Consider the following 12740-nt stretch of genomic DNA (forward strand, 5'->3'; position numbering starts at 1 on the left):
CTCGGCTTACCGGTGTTCAGCGCAGCCGAGTTACGGTTCCGCAAGATCGGGTCCCGGAATTTGAAACAACGATCATCTTTTTTAGAGAGAGAACAATAGGGGGTTTCTCCTTTCACACATCTCCTCAAACGCAGAATTCCCTTTTATCAAATCTAGCATGTTTATAAACTTAGGGACAATTCTGTCAGATCGCTTTACCGAGGCTCAACAACACGTCCTGCATCCATGGTGAGGCGAGGCTGAACCACAGAGGTGAGTGGAAAGATGGAAACTAAACGACAAGTTTAATTAAAAGCAGCTGGCTGGTTAAACGTGTGCCTAGAAGCAGATATCCGGTTATTTACCTCACCTGCGAAGGACAAGCTACTGTTTTATTCTCCTCTAATGTCTCGAGAGCACCACCAGTGTGTGAGGGAACTCTGCCGACAAGATTTGTGATAGTGGAGAAGGGGTGCCCGTAACCCACAGCCTTTACGCGAAGAGACGAAGGCTGGTTCTGCAGGTAGTGAGGGCCAGCCATCCTCCGCACCCTGTGTTCGCGGTGCCACCTGGGTTAATCAGCAGCACCTGTGGGCGCTCAGAGCAGGAGGAACGCTTCCGCAGCTCAGGTCCTTCTATTTTAGCTAAATGAGAAAGGTTTTATTACGGGGTTTCGGAGGTGAAGGAGAGAGAGAGAGAAAGAGGTGTATGAGCTACGGGATTCGCTTGGGCTTTAGGATTCAGGAGTGTGGGAAAATCGCTCCTGTCACACGGACTTTAGCTTTCCTTCGTGTTTGTTTCCTTCGCTCATAGGGAGATGTAACAGGAACGTGTGCTTAGACAGGGTGGGGGGGGGAAGCTGTGGCAGAAGATAAAGACAAGTGAGGGGGCTCTCTCGGGGGCGGGAGGGGGGTGCTTTGCTGTTTTTTTGTTGTTGTTGATGATGTGTGTGTGTGGGGGGGGGGGTGTTCTGTGCCTCCTCCCCTCACTAAAACCGCACGGGCTCGCTAATGGAGATAACGGCCCCGCCGCGCTGGAAGGCGGGTTCTGTGCAGGAGGTGAGGCCAGCGGGGCAGGTCCACCCACTTGAAAACAAAACTTTTTTCTTGCAGGCGCTGAGAGCAGAGACCGGCGCGGGGTCCCCGGAGCCGGCTCGCCGCCCGCCGGGAGCTGGTATGTGGTAGGATAGGGCCATGTATTGGAAGAGTGACCCGATGTTCGTCTGCAGGCTGGAGGACAAGGACCTGCCCGCGCTCGGCGGCTCGGCGGAGAAGGTGCGCGGGCTGGGGGCGGCTCGGCTCGGGCCCTGGCGCAGCTCGGCTGGTCCGGCGGCCGCGGTGGCGCTCCCCCCGGGACCCTGGCGGAGGCCGCGGGGTCCGCGGGTCCCGGCGGGGTACGCAGGTACCGGTGGGCCAGACCGGGTCGGCGCGGGGTTCCTGGGCGTGGCCGGGCGCTGATCGCGGTCTCCCCGCGCTCCCGCAGGCCAGCCCCGCAGCAGCTGACGAGGACTCCTGCTCTTCCTCCGCTGCCCTGTCGCCCTCCTCATCGCCGCGGTCCATGGCCTCAGGCTCGGGCTGCGCCCCCGGCAAATGCGTGTGCAGTAGCTGCGGCCTGGAGATTGTGGACAAGTACCTGCTCAAGGTAAGGGCGCCCGACCGGGAGACCCCTTCGTCTGGAGACTTTTCCCACCGCTGATGCCGGAAGGCGGCCCACTGAGGGAGAGTCTACCCGGGCCGCCGGCAGTGCCCGGAGAGCCTCGGGAAACAGGGCCCGGTGGGATCCGAGGGTACAACCCTCCCCTTCCCGGACGGCGAGGAGCTGCCGCGGACACGGGAGTGCAGAATCCCAGCGTGGTCGCCGTGTTCGGGCCAGAGAGGGAAACCTAGATGCTGTCGGTGTTTCGGGTGACGCTACTTGTGCTGGGCTGAGTGTTCCTGAGCCGCTGGGAGAAGCGGGGAAGGGAACGGGAGCGGGCGGTCCCGACCGCCGTGACTGCCGCGCGCTCTTGGTCAGTGACGGCGGCGCGACCCGCATTATTCTGAAATAGGTTTGGGAAAATGTCGTGAGTCTCAAAGCCAAAAGTGTCTATCGAAGAATGTGGAAATAAGTTATTCCTGCAAAAGGTAGTCAACTAATATATTTGAAGGAATATTGAGTTGTGTGCAGGGCAATTTTCTTGTCTTTGCAATCAGGACCGAGTAAAATAATTTAAAAACTAAACAAACAAGACTCAGTGGCTTTAAACATGAAGTGTTACTGCAGGGGAGACGACAAGGGGGGAGTTTATTTGTCTTTTGTATTATAGCCGTTAAAATCACTCTGGGTCAGATTTTTGCCGTTTTTCCTTTCAAAAGTGAGAGTAGCTATCATGGCAGAAGTCGGTCGATTCCATCAGCTTTAAACGAAGTTACTGTATGCTTGCAAAGGGATAGTGGGTGACACCTCTGGAAGCATATCTGTGGTGTTATTAAACCATCCACTTAGGCCTTGTTGAGGTGTGGAGGTCCAAGGAAAATGTCTGAGGGGGCTAGTGTTCAGTTAAAATGGGGTTGTTGCGGGAACTGCCACACATCCCTGGTTCGGGTGACGCCATCCCCCTTGCAGTAGCCTGGGCTGGCACAGAATGGGCGGGTGAACAAAGAACAGAACTGACTTGAAGTCCGTTTTGGTTCTGTGAACTCCCGTGGTGTTTTGGCAGCTCATTTATAGTTTACTGATCACTGCTGTCTCCTGTCTGAAACACCAGCATAACGGAACTTGGAGCAAAATACTTATAAATTATTTAGCCTTGAGTTTAAGTTAGCTGTTACTGCTTCTTGTGTAGGCAGAGAAGAATCGATGCTGGTATGCTATTGTCCAGCAGCAGCACACCTTCCACATTCAGCCCCATGAATTGACAAGGAGGATCACCGACAAGTGACATCAAATGGGACAACTAGGCAAGCTGCTGGTGTCCTGCTCTTTGGAAGTGCGTTGATCTCTGAAGATCACACAGTGGGCTCTGAGTGGCTGGGATGTCAGCTCACGTTGTGCAGAGCTGCGTGCCGGAGCTTGCTGCGGACCTGGGGAGGCCCAGGGAGCCCTGGCACGGCAGGACTGGTTGCGGGGCAGGCTCAGTCTGGCTCAGAGCTGCCCCTCTGCTCTGCAGCCTTTCTAAGAGATGGTTGGGAGGAGGGTAAGTTTAGTGACAGCTATCAACTGTTATCATCAACAGTTTCATATATTGTGGTGTTACTTGTCAGCATAGGAAGGTGGCTGCCAACAAGGATAAGGGTTAGAAAAGCATTGTGCAAACTGCAATATTACAGCCTGGAGAATGACTGAAACAAGTGACCCCAGCATGAGTGTTGAAGTCCATGCTTTACCTTCTCTGTGGTTTGTCTGGTCATGCTCTGATGAAAGGCATATCCTGAATTGCCTCAAATCAGCTTTCTCATAGGTAATATATGGACTGTTTGGTATGAGATGAGAAATTGGCTCAGTGGGGAAAAAAAAAAATTCTAAATTTAATCATTGTTTGGTTATCAGAATTCCTCCTGTACAGTATGGGATTATCCAGAGGGTTGTTACTTAATTTTTGTGGTCATTGGGAGTCTTGGGTTGTCAAATGATTTATTGAGGTGATACACAATGTCTATTAGGAGTTCTTTTGATAGGAAAGCAGAAATTAAAATAATTGCTTTCATTTTATTTATTTTATATGCCCCAAAATTATATGTGAGTTTTCAAAATGCTGATTTCTACTGCATTCAATGAGTATGTTTAGTTTTGCTATGGACATATTAAAGAAATATTGAATTTGCTATTAAAACACCTGATGCTGTTTTGAAACTCAGATACCATTCACCAAACGTAGCAAATGGAGGAGTGGTTCATGGTGGGTTTCTATTTGACAGACTTATTTTTTTTTTCCTTCAATACTCACGTTTTAAAATTTTAAATAACTTTGTCGTGTTTGCTTTCGGTTAGGCAGGAATTTATGCAGACTAGGAAAGAGATGTGTGTAAGTTAGTTGCCTTGCCAAGGTCACATAAGGCCAAAATTTGCTCTCTTACTCTAATGCTATGGGAACCAAACTGGGCACAAAATATCTGCATAGAACTTGTATCTGTTTCTTCCTCTTCTACTGCTTTTAATTACAAACCCATGAAAGCTTATTCTGAAGACCTGAATCAAATTAGTTAACCTTCAATATACATGCAGTTCTATAAGGAAAAGGTTCTGCATTCAAGATAATTTTTCTGTGAATTATGATGCTTAAAACTTTCGACCATTTCTGGAAAAATCAGGGTTTGTAAAATATAAAATGCAATATTGGTAGTAAAAGTATTGAGGGATATTTTTCTGTTGGGTTTTGGCAGGTAAATGACCTCTGCTGGCATGTGCGCTGCCTCTCATGTAGCGTTTGCAGAACGTCCCTGGGAAGGCACACCAGCTGCTACATCAAAGACAAAGATATCTTCTGCAAACTTGATTATTTCAGGTATATCATCCAGGAATATAATTTATCAGATAACTTGTTATACTTGCTTGTTACTTTTCACTTCAGCCACATCTGAAATTCACTAGAGGCTCTTTCTTTTTCACTTGTTAGGTTTATTTTCAGCAGTTTAAACTCTGATTTTTCTTGAGGAGGGATTTGGGGGGACCCTAAATCTGTGTAATGAGACCTGCTAAGTCTCCCTTCTGCCCTTCCCCTGTCATGCATAGCTGCTGTATTTATACCATACACTTACTTTTGTATGCACCAAGGGGGAAAAAAGTTGGAGTCCCTGCCTTATGGTTGTATGTTGTATGGTTGTAAAGCCATTGTATGTGCAAAGAATAATCTTTGGGTAATGCTGGCTGAGAATGCAATGTAAAATTGAGATTATCTGTTTGGAGTAGTGTTTCACTGGCGTCCAGCTTAAGGCACCACAAGGAGCTGCAAAATCAACCCAGAATAAATCCCATGATATTTAAAAGAATCTTTCATCAGTCATACCTTTCTGTGATCAGTTTGATTTAGAATGTGATTCTTTCAAAATTATAGGCTAATCTTGCAAGAAAGAATATTATTTGTGTTGGTGATGTAGTATTCAGGATGCAAAGTGTTTGATCCAGAAAGCAGCAAAAAATGGTTGCTGTTAATTTTGATGCGATTGCTAGTACTTCTCTAGTTTGATTGCTAGACCAAACTACTTCTGGGATTCTCAGCTGTGCAGTGAATAGATCGCATCCAGCAAGTCAAGTTTGACACAAAGTGGGAGGGGGCAAGCTGAGTGCTGTAATCTTCTGAAAAACTAAATTTTGTGTGGCTTGAAAAAAAATTTGGTTGGCAAAGATGTTCAAATTCTGATCTAAATAATCAGCATAATTTGGTGGCTAGTTTCCTCTTCAAAGAGAAATTTTCCAATGTAATAATGTAAATGCAAATTTTTTAGTTTATTTAAAAATCATAATGTGATGCGAATTGAGGAAATAACTGTAAAAGTACAGGTTTACCCCCTTCTCCTGAAGATGCTGAAAGTTTAGTAAAGGGGTAATGTAACTAAATATTAGCTTACACTACCGCTAGGGTAATATCAAATACATTTGAAAAATTGGAAGAACTTTGAACAGTCTGCCGTTTCCATCTTGAAGCTTTTAAGAGTAATGTTCTTTACAAAAGGATGACGAGCTGTGAATTCGTGTAGCAGTTAAGATGCCCGTTTTGCTCTTTGCCTTCTGAAAGTACTAACCTCTGTACTTCAGTAGTGTCTTGCCTCAAGCTATCACATGGAAATTTGCTGATTTCTTTTTTTTTTTTTGCGGTGCCAACGCAGCCATAGCGTGGGTTTCAGCTGTGCAACCCCGTCTCCTCTAACCCTGCGGGACCCCGGCTTTGGCCGAGGCGGTGTCTGAGCCCCCGTTGCCCTTCTCGTTGCAGGCGGTACGGCACTCGCTGCTCCCGCTGCGGGAGGCACATCCACTCCACCGACTGGGTCCGGCGGGCTAAGGGCAACGTGTATCACCTGGCGTGCTTCGCGTGCTTCTCCTGCAAGAGACAGCTCTCAACTGGAGAGGAGTTCGCCTTGGTTGAGGAGAAAGTCCTTTGCAGAGTACATTACGACTGCATGTTGGACAATCTGAAAAGAGAAGTTGAAAATGGTAACACACTGCTTGTCCTAAGAACTATGTTTGTGGTTCAGATTTAATTAAATTGTTGGGGTTTACTTCATTTTCCATACAGAGAGATAATTGACTGGTTTTACTAAGACTGGCAGCACAGGTTCTTGAACCAAAAAAATGGTAAGTTATTTCACATTTGGGGGATTTCGTTTGGTTTGTTTTTGTTGTTTTGTTTTGTGGGGTTTTTTTTCAGTCTGTAGAACTTGTGTTGTATCCTAAGGAAAAGAAAGTAACAGCATATCCCGTTGATAAAATATCATATTAGATTTATTTCTTCCCTCACTTGCAAGGAAGTTGCTTAGGGCATAATGTGTTATGGTGCTAGATCAATTTAACTTTGAATAGAATGTTTTTTTTATGCTGAAATTCAGTTGACCAGCTGTTGTTGGTTATTGTTGTAGAACGGTCTGACTTTAAAACATCAATGTGAATGTTTAGAAGGCAGTATTGTTTTCTTTTTAATGTTTCAGGTAATGGAATTAGTGTGGAAGGAGCATTACTAACAGAACAAGATGTTAATCATCCAAAACCAGCAAAAAGAGCTCGGACCAGCTTCACAGCTGATCAACTCCAGGTAGAGACAGTGCTAAAAACTTGTGTAACTCAGGTTTATTCCAGATGTGGGCACTGAACTGATAGGAGGTTTCATGCATACAGGGGGAAAGAAGAGCTTGAATACTTTTAAACTACTTAATAAACTATCAAGACACAGCATGTTTCTGGAAGTTTAACATGAAACTCTTCAAGCTCTTTATTTCCCTGGGGGCAGATCGTAATTCTGAAGAGTGGAGAAAAAAAAACAAACATGGTTCTATTCTGATTGCTTGATGAAATCTATTTAATCAGCCATTTACATCACCAGGCATAATAAAGACAAAATAGTTTTTAGATTATGTAATGTGGAAAGTTGTACCAAAGATGGGTACTGTATGTGACTTCAAGACATTAATAGGTTGGAAGTTGTAATGCCTGCATCTCCTCTGCTTTCCAGACTTCTTGTCTTTTTATTGCCTTGACAAGAGTTAACTCCTGAGACAGTCCAGAGCTATTTCAAATTCTAGATAACCACTCCACTTAAATTAGCTTTCTAGGGAAAAACACTAAGACTAAGATAGGCCAGTTTCCAATGAAAGGGGATAGTGAGACAAGATTTAGAAGTTTTAACCTCTAGTGAGAAGGAAGCTGTGACTTTCTCCTTAATCCTGGCTGTACATCCTTGCCTTCAGTTTAACAGGTCTTTGAATTTCTGGTCACAGAGTGAGTTCTGTTTTGCTGGTCTGTCCTCTTATTCATAATGAAAGCAGTTGAGAAACTCATCTTGAGGTGTAATAACATGTGAGGTGTTAAAGCAGTGCTATATAAAAGGACATAGGGTTGTTTAAAGCTTGGGTTCCTATTATAGTCATGACTGGAGGTGGTGTTAACGCAAAACAATCATGTAAGAAATAATCCAACCAGCTGCACAGGGCAAGGGCTCTGGACATTGAGCTTGAGCTTCAGCAAAAGGGAACTTTTCCCCAGCAGAAGCTGAAAGGGAGATAGGATCAGCCATTAGGATGGGAACTGTATTCAGGGCTTCTTCCCAGATGCTGTCATTGAAACGTCCACATAATTATTTTTTTTTTTCTATTTAGATTGTAACATTTTAAAGTAGATTGTGACATACTTTAGCCCGTGTTTGAGGTCTTGTAGCATCTTGTTATTTACTGATATTTCCTATCTGCTTGTTGCACCTCAGTACCTGTCCTCCAGGCTGCCCATATAAGACTTTACTTCCAACAAGAGAAACATTGTAGGGATAAGTACACCGTCAGAGAGGCAGCACACAATTACCACACAAAGTACTTGTACAAATGAATGTCCATGCTTTTTTGATTGTTTTGTTCTGTAGCACCTTCCAGGACCTAAAGGGGCTCTAAGAGAGCTGGAGAGGCAAGTTTGGACAAGGGCCTGGAGTGACAGGGCAAGGGTGAATGGCTTTCCACTGACAGCGGGCAGGGAGAGATGTGACATTGGGAAGACATTCTTCCCTTGGAAGCTGCTGAGGCCCTGGCACAGGTGCCCAGAGCAGCTGGGGCTGCCCCTGGATCCCTGGCAGTGTCCCAGGCCAGGCTGGATGGGTTTGGAGCAGCCTGGGACAGTGGGAGGTGTCCCTGCCCATGGCATAGGGTTGGAACAAGATAAGCTTTTAAGGTCCCTTTCAACCCAAACCAGTCTGTGATTCTATGAAAAATTACAAAAGTAAATAGTTTCTGAATGTGGAAAGTAGTAGTCTGAATCTTCAAAGATGAAGCCAGGCAAAGTTTGAGTCAAAAATCCAAAAAAAAAGGAAATAATGCTTTGAAATTGCTGAACATACCCTGCAGAAATCCACAAAGCACTACTTTCATAAACGGGGAAAATCCTCAAAGCCAGTGGAAGTCCTCAGGATGCAGGCCAAATTGACATTTACTTCCTCAAAAAGAGTGTAATTTATATCCTTAAGACAAGTGCTGACTTGTAACCAAACCATCAAAAAGGTCAGGTCAGCCAAGGTGGAGCCTCTGTTTCTTGGGGTGGTGAAAGACAAAGGAAACACAGAGTCTTCCAGCATCTTCCATGGAGATGAAAAGAAGGTCAATTACTCCACATAACATTGGGTGCAGATAGCGATTGACTAGTTCAGAGTGGTGGATCATGGCTCATGTCTTATTTTTATGCTGTGGTCTGCTGCTATATGTGTTTATTGGGTATATTTGAGTTGCTTTGCAGTGAATTTTCTCCTACAGTTCTTCTAATGCAATTTTACAGAGGACCTCTTCCAATTTTTACTGCCAAGCAGAATGCATTTCTTTTAGTTCTGGAAAACGTCACAACTAGGACTTGTACTTTGGCTGTGTGAGATTTTTTTTTTGTAAAATTTTTATTTATTTTTATTTAATAAATTATATTTTAATAATAATTTAAATAGATAATTCAATAATATATACTATGTTTCTAACATTATATTCATATTATATATTCAATAAAATATAATTTAATAACAATTTATTAATTTTTTAAAATGTAAATTTTATTTATTTATTTTAAATTTATTGGGTACTTTCTAGGGACTAGTGATCACAAAAAAACCCTGATTTCCTGAACACAGGCAAGGAGTAGTACCATTGTCTGAGAAGACTGTCAATTATGGCTTTCAACACAAACGCTCCTGCAATCTCATATCTTACCTTTTCAGGTTATGCAAGCACAATTTGCTCAGGACAACAATCCAGATGCACAAACACTTCAGAAACTGGCAGAAAGAACAGGCTTGAGCAGGCGTGTTATACAGGTAACAGCAAGAAGTTACTTGACTCGCAGTCTGGTACTCATCCATTGGAAATGCTCAGTCACAATTTTCTCTGAGCTTATTCTAACATGGAAAAAGATCTTAATCTGTTTTAACTTCAGACAACACATTTAGTCAGGAATAGGTCTAGAACAAGCATCACAATTTGGAAAACTTGCTGTATTCCTCTTGCACTTTGCGTAGAGGATTAAGTTTTCTAGGAAGAAACTTCTCAGCATAAATAGCACAGAAATTGGCCAAGTATGTATTTCTGACTGTAGTAGTCTGTTTTTAAGACCTTCACTCTTTTGGAAAGCATGTTGTGGTATGACGTAAGGGGCAAATGAATATCTAGGCATTTGTTCTAGAAAGCAGAGTTAAAATATATACCCATGCCAACCAAAATTAAAACAAAAACTTGGGATCTTTTCTTGAAGATGTCTCTCAGCACACATACGGATGCATTTTTATACATTTTTATATATAAATGTGATTTTAAAATGTAATACAAATGATATATTTATATGTTAATATAAATAAAAATAAATTTTGAGTTGCCTTGGCTCATTATAGTCTGGAAGACTGACAGAGTGTTTCTATATAAATGAGGTATCTGCCTGCAATAACTCTTAAACAAAAATAAATCTTGTGTGCTTTTCCATGTGAAAAGGCAAGTGGGTATCATATGAAAAGTATGCTTTGCTGTCAGTAGCTCCAGGTAGGGAGAACCCTGTGTCTTGGCTGTGCTGAGGTGGGCTGCAGGTGATGTTGCTTGGCCTGGGGGGACACCACCTCTGGGAGATGCCCAGCCCCTCACTGTGGCTGTCCCTGTCCTTGGTGGGCTGCTTGGTACTGAAGACACATTCCTGACCTGACCACACTTGTAGGTTTAGAATGGATATTTCTCCATTTGGACTGTCAGCATTGTGTCAAAGGCCCAATTAACTATGTAAACTCATCTTAAGATAAGCTCTAAGGTTGTTGTTGTGGTAGTATTGAATGCGTTCTAGCCACGTGATGTACGTTTCCCTCCTTTTCAGGTGTGGTTTCAGAATTGCAGAGCACGTCATAAGAAACATGTTAGTCCTAATCATTCATCTACTGCTCCTGTCACAGCAGTTCAGCCCTCCAGGTTGTCTCCACCCATGTTAGAAGAAATGGCGTACTCTGCCTATGTACCCCAGGATGGGACTATGCTAACTGCTCTGCACAGCTACATGGATGGTAGGTATAACAGCTTTGCTATTTTTCTCCTCACAAAAACATTATCAGCTGTAGCAAGAACAGTTTACCAAGTTCTGATTAAAGAAATCTGATGATATATTAATACTGTACTTGCTATCTACACCTCATTAAGAAAGCAGTAGCCCTTCACTGCAATAGTACTATTTGTGCTTCTTCTAGACTATTAAAACAAGAATAAGAAATTAAATACTTAAACATCTACCTCACATATTTTAGTAATACATAATTTTAATAAAACTGTCACCTGCTCCCTCGCTTTTATCTCATGGACTGTGAGTATGCTCAATCCAGCAAATTCTCAGAGAGCTTCAGCTTCCCTCACAGTAACACACAGTGGGCTGGAGGGGAGAGCCGGGTGGTCCAAAGTACTTCAGTATTTGTTTGTCTTCTGACCCAGCAAGCCAACAAATTTGGCTCCTATTTGTGGTTAGGAGGGACTGTGAAGGTTTTGGGAGAACCAGGCTGAGTTGCATGTGTGGCCTGTGCTTGTTTTCCTCCAGAGAAGTGGCGTTAAGGTAGGCTGTGGGTGGAAGTGCAAATGCTGGGTTAGGAAAAACAGAACGTGCTGCAGGTTTGGGACAGTGAACTGTCATTACCCAGTGGAATTTACTGACTTATAATCTTTTGCTATTTTCAATGAAGTTGACTGGCAAATATTTCTGTTTTTGTAGCTCATTCACCTACAGCTCTTGGACTTCAGCCTTTGCTACCCCATTCAATGACACAACTGCCACTAAGTCACACCTAATTCCTTTTCATCAGGGATCTAAACTATTAAAGATGTAACCTTAAGGTCATAGTGTATTGAAAATATAATTGGAAAGATATTAATGTGAACTTTTTATTTAACACCCAAAGCATTTCAAGATCATTTTTGCCCAGGTATGTACGTCTATTTAACCTGCAAGACACTTTTATGTATTCTGCATAAGTAACTATTACATTGTTTACAAGCCTTATTAAACATCTTTTTGTATTGTCTGGAAGTAGTCTGCTCTAGTTATGTGTGTGTTAATTTATTTGTCATCAAAAGAGCACTTTGCCTAAAAGAAAGGACTGACAATTGTGCAAAATGTTTACAATTCTTTGTGAAACTGTAGTTTATCATTAGTTTGTATCTGTAAGTTATTGCTGAAAGTATTACCTGTATTTGAGTTGTATACAGCCTATATGTTAAAGCTTATTTCTGTGAATTTACAAAAATTAATTTTGGTTGCAAATATTTTCAAAAATACCTGAATAAAGTTTCTGCTGTAGCATGCCAAGCAAAAATGTCTGTTTATGGCTGAACTGTCCTCATTTCAAGTGCTTAACTTCAATCTTCAGTTTTAAGAGATGGTCCCTTGTATGTATACTGAGGAATATCACACTGAAATCTTTCAGGAGGGCTCACACCTGTTTCCATTGGTAGTAAAAATCATTTAATGGACTTAGATGGGTCTTGAAACACTCCAGATATGTGTTATACAAGTGGGTACATGCAAAGCAATGCTGCTCCTGAGGGTGCACACCTAGGAGAAGGGAAACTGGGGATGTGAAGGACAGGACTTGGCAAGTGGGAAGAACCTGAAGTCACATCTGCTTTAACATTTTGGATCTTTCTTACTTCATTTATTTCCATGCTTTCATTAGGTAGGATGATAAATAAGAGGCAATACCTAAAAAGTCTGCTTTTTAAAACTAAAATCTAGTTTGGCATTTTAACTGACCAATATCGAACTGCATATGAACAATGACTGGAATTCAGTCAAATGTACCACAGTCTACTGTGTTTAGAGCTGTTGTTGTTCTAAGACTTACTAGTAGAGCATGTTTTGATACACCAATTGGATGCACAAAGGTTACTATAAACTCAGCTAATTTTTGTCTTCAAAGACTAGTTTCCTTCAATGATTTAAGACAGTTAGATTCCCTTGCTCATTTGAACTTTATTTGCATCAGAAGGAAACCCTACTTCAGAAGGGTGTGTGTGTGTCCCTATCCCTTTTCTTTTCTCTCCCAACTATCGGTGAGGGTTAGAACTCAGTAAATTGTTTTTGCTACAGCTGATAATGTT

At 42.8% G+C, this 12740-nt stretch overlaps 1 protein-coding gene across 5 annotated transcripts; it reads left to right on the top strand.

Annotated features, from left to right (window-relative positions):
* Positions 1 to 469: 469 nt before the first annotated feature.
* LHX8 (LIM homeobox 8) lies at positions 470 to 11960 on the top strand. Of its 5 annotated transcripts, none has more exons than XM_005532769.2 (9): positions 470 to 608; positions 1092 to 1253; positions 1462 to 1620; positions 4341 to 4462; positions 5888 to 6108; positions 6600 to 6703; positions 9347 to 9442; positions 10480 to 10663; positions 11356 to 11960. In XM_005532769.2, the coding sequence occupies exons 2-9, from the start codon at positions 1173 to 1175 to the stop codon at positions 11430 to 11432; spliced, it is 1044 nt and encodes a 347-aa protein (XP_005532826.1). In that variant the 5' UTR covers positions 470 to 608; positions 1092 to 1172; the 3' UTR covers positions 11433 to 11960. The 5 variants fall into 5 exon arrangements, with proteins under 5 accessions (XP_005532826.1, XP_087916594.1, XP_087916592.1 ...); XM_088060468.1 differs by having other exon boundaries at positions 481 to 502; XM_088060466.1 differs by lacking the exon at positions 470 to 608 and adding an exon at positions 644 to 683.
* Positions 11961 to 12740: the final 780 nt, after the last annotated feature.

The sequence above is a fragment of the Pseudopodoces humilis genome, chromosome 10 (genome assembly GCF_049639895.1).
Source record: "Pseudopodoces humilis isolate 2021_Gansu_Grassland_sample_001 chromosome 10, ASM4963989v1, whole genome shotgun sequence".
Taxonomy (NCBI): Eukaryota; Metazoa; Chordata; class Aves; order Passeriformes; family Paridae; genus Pseudopodoces; species Pseudopodoces humilis.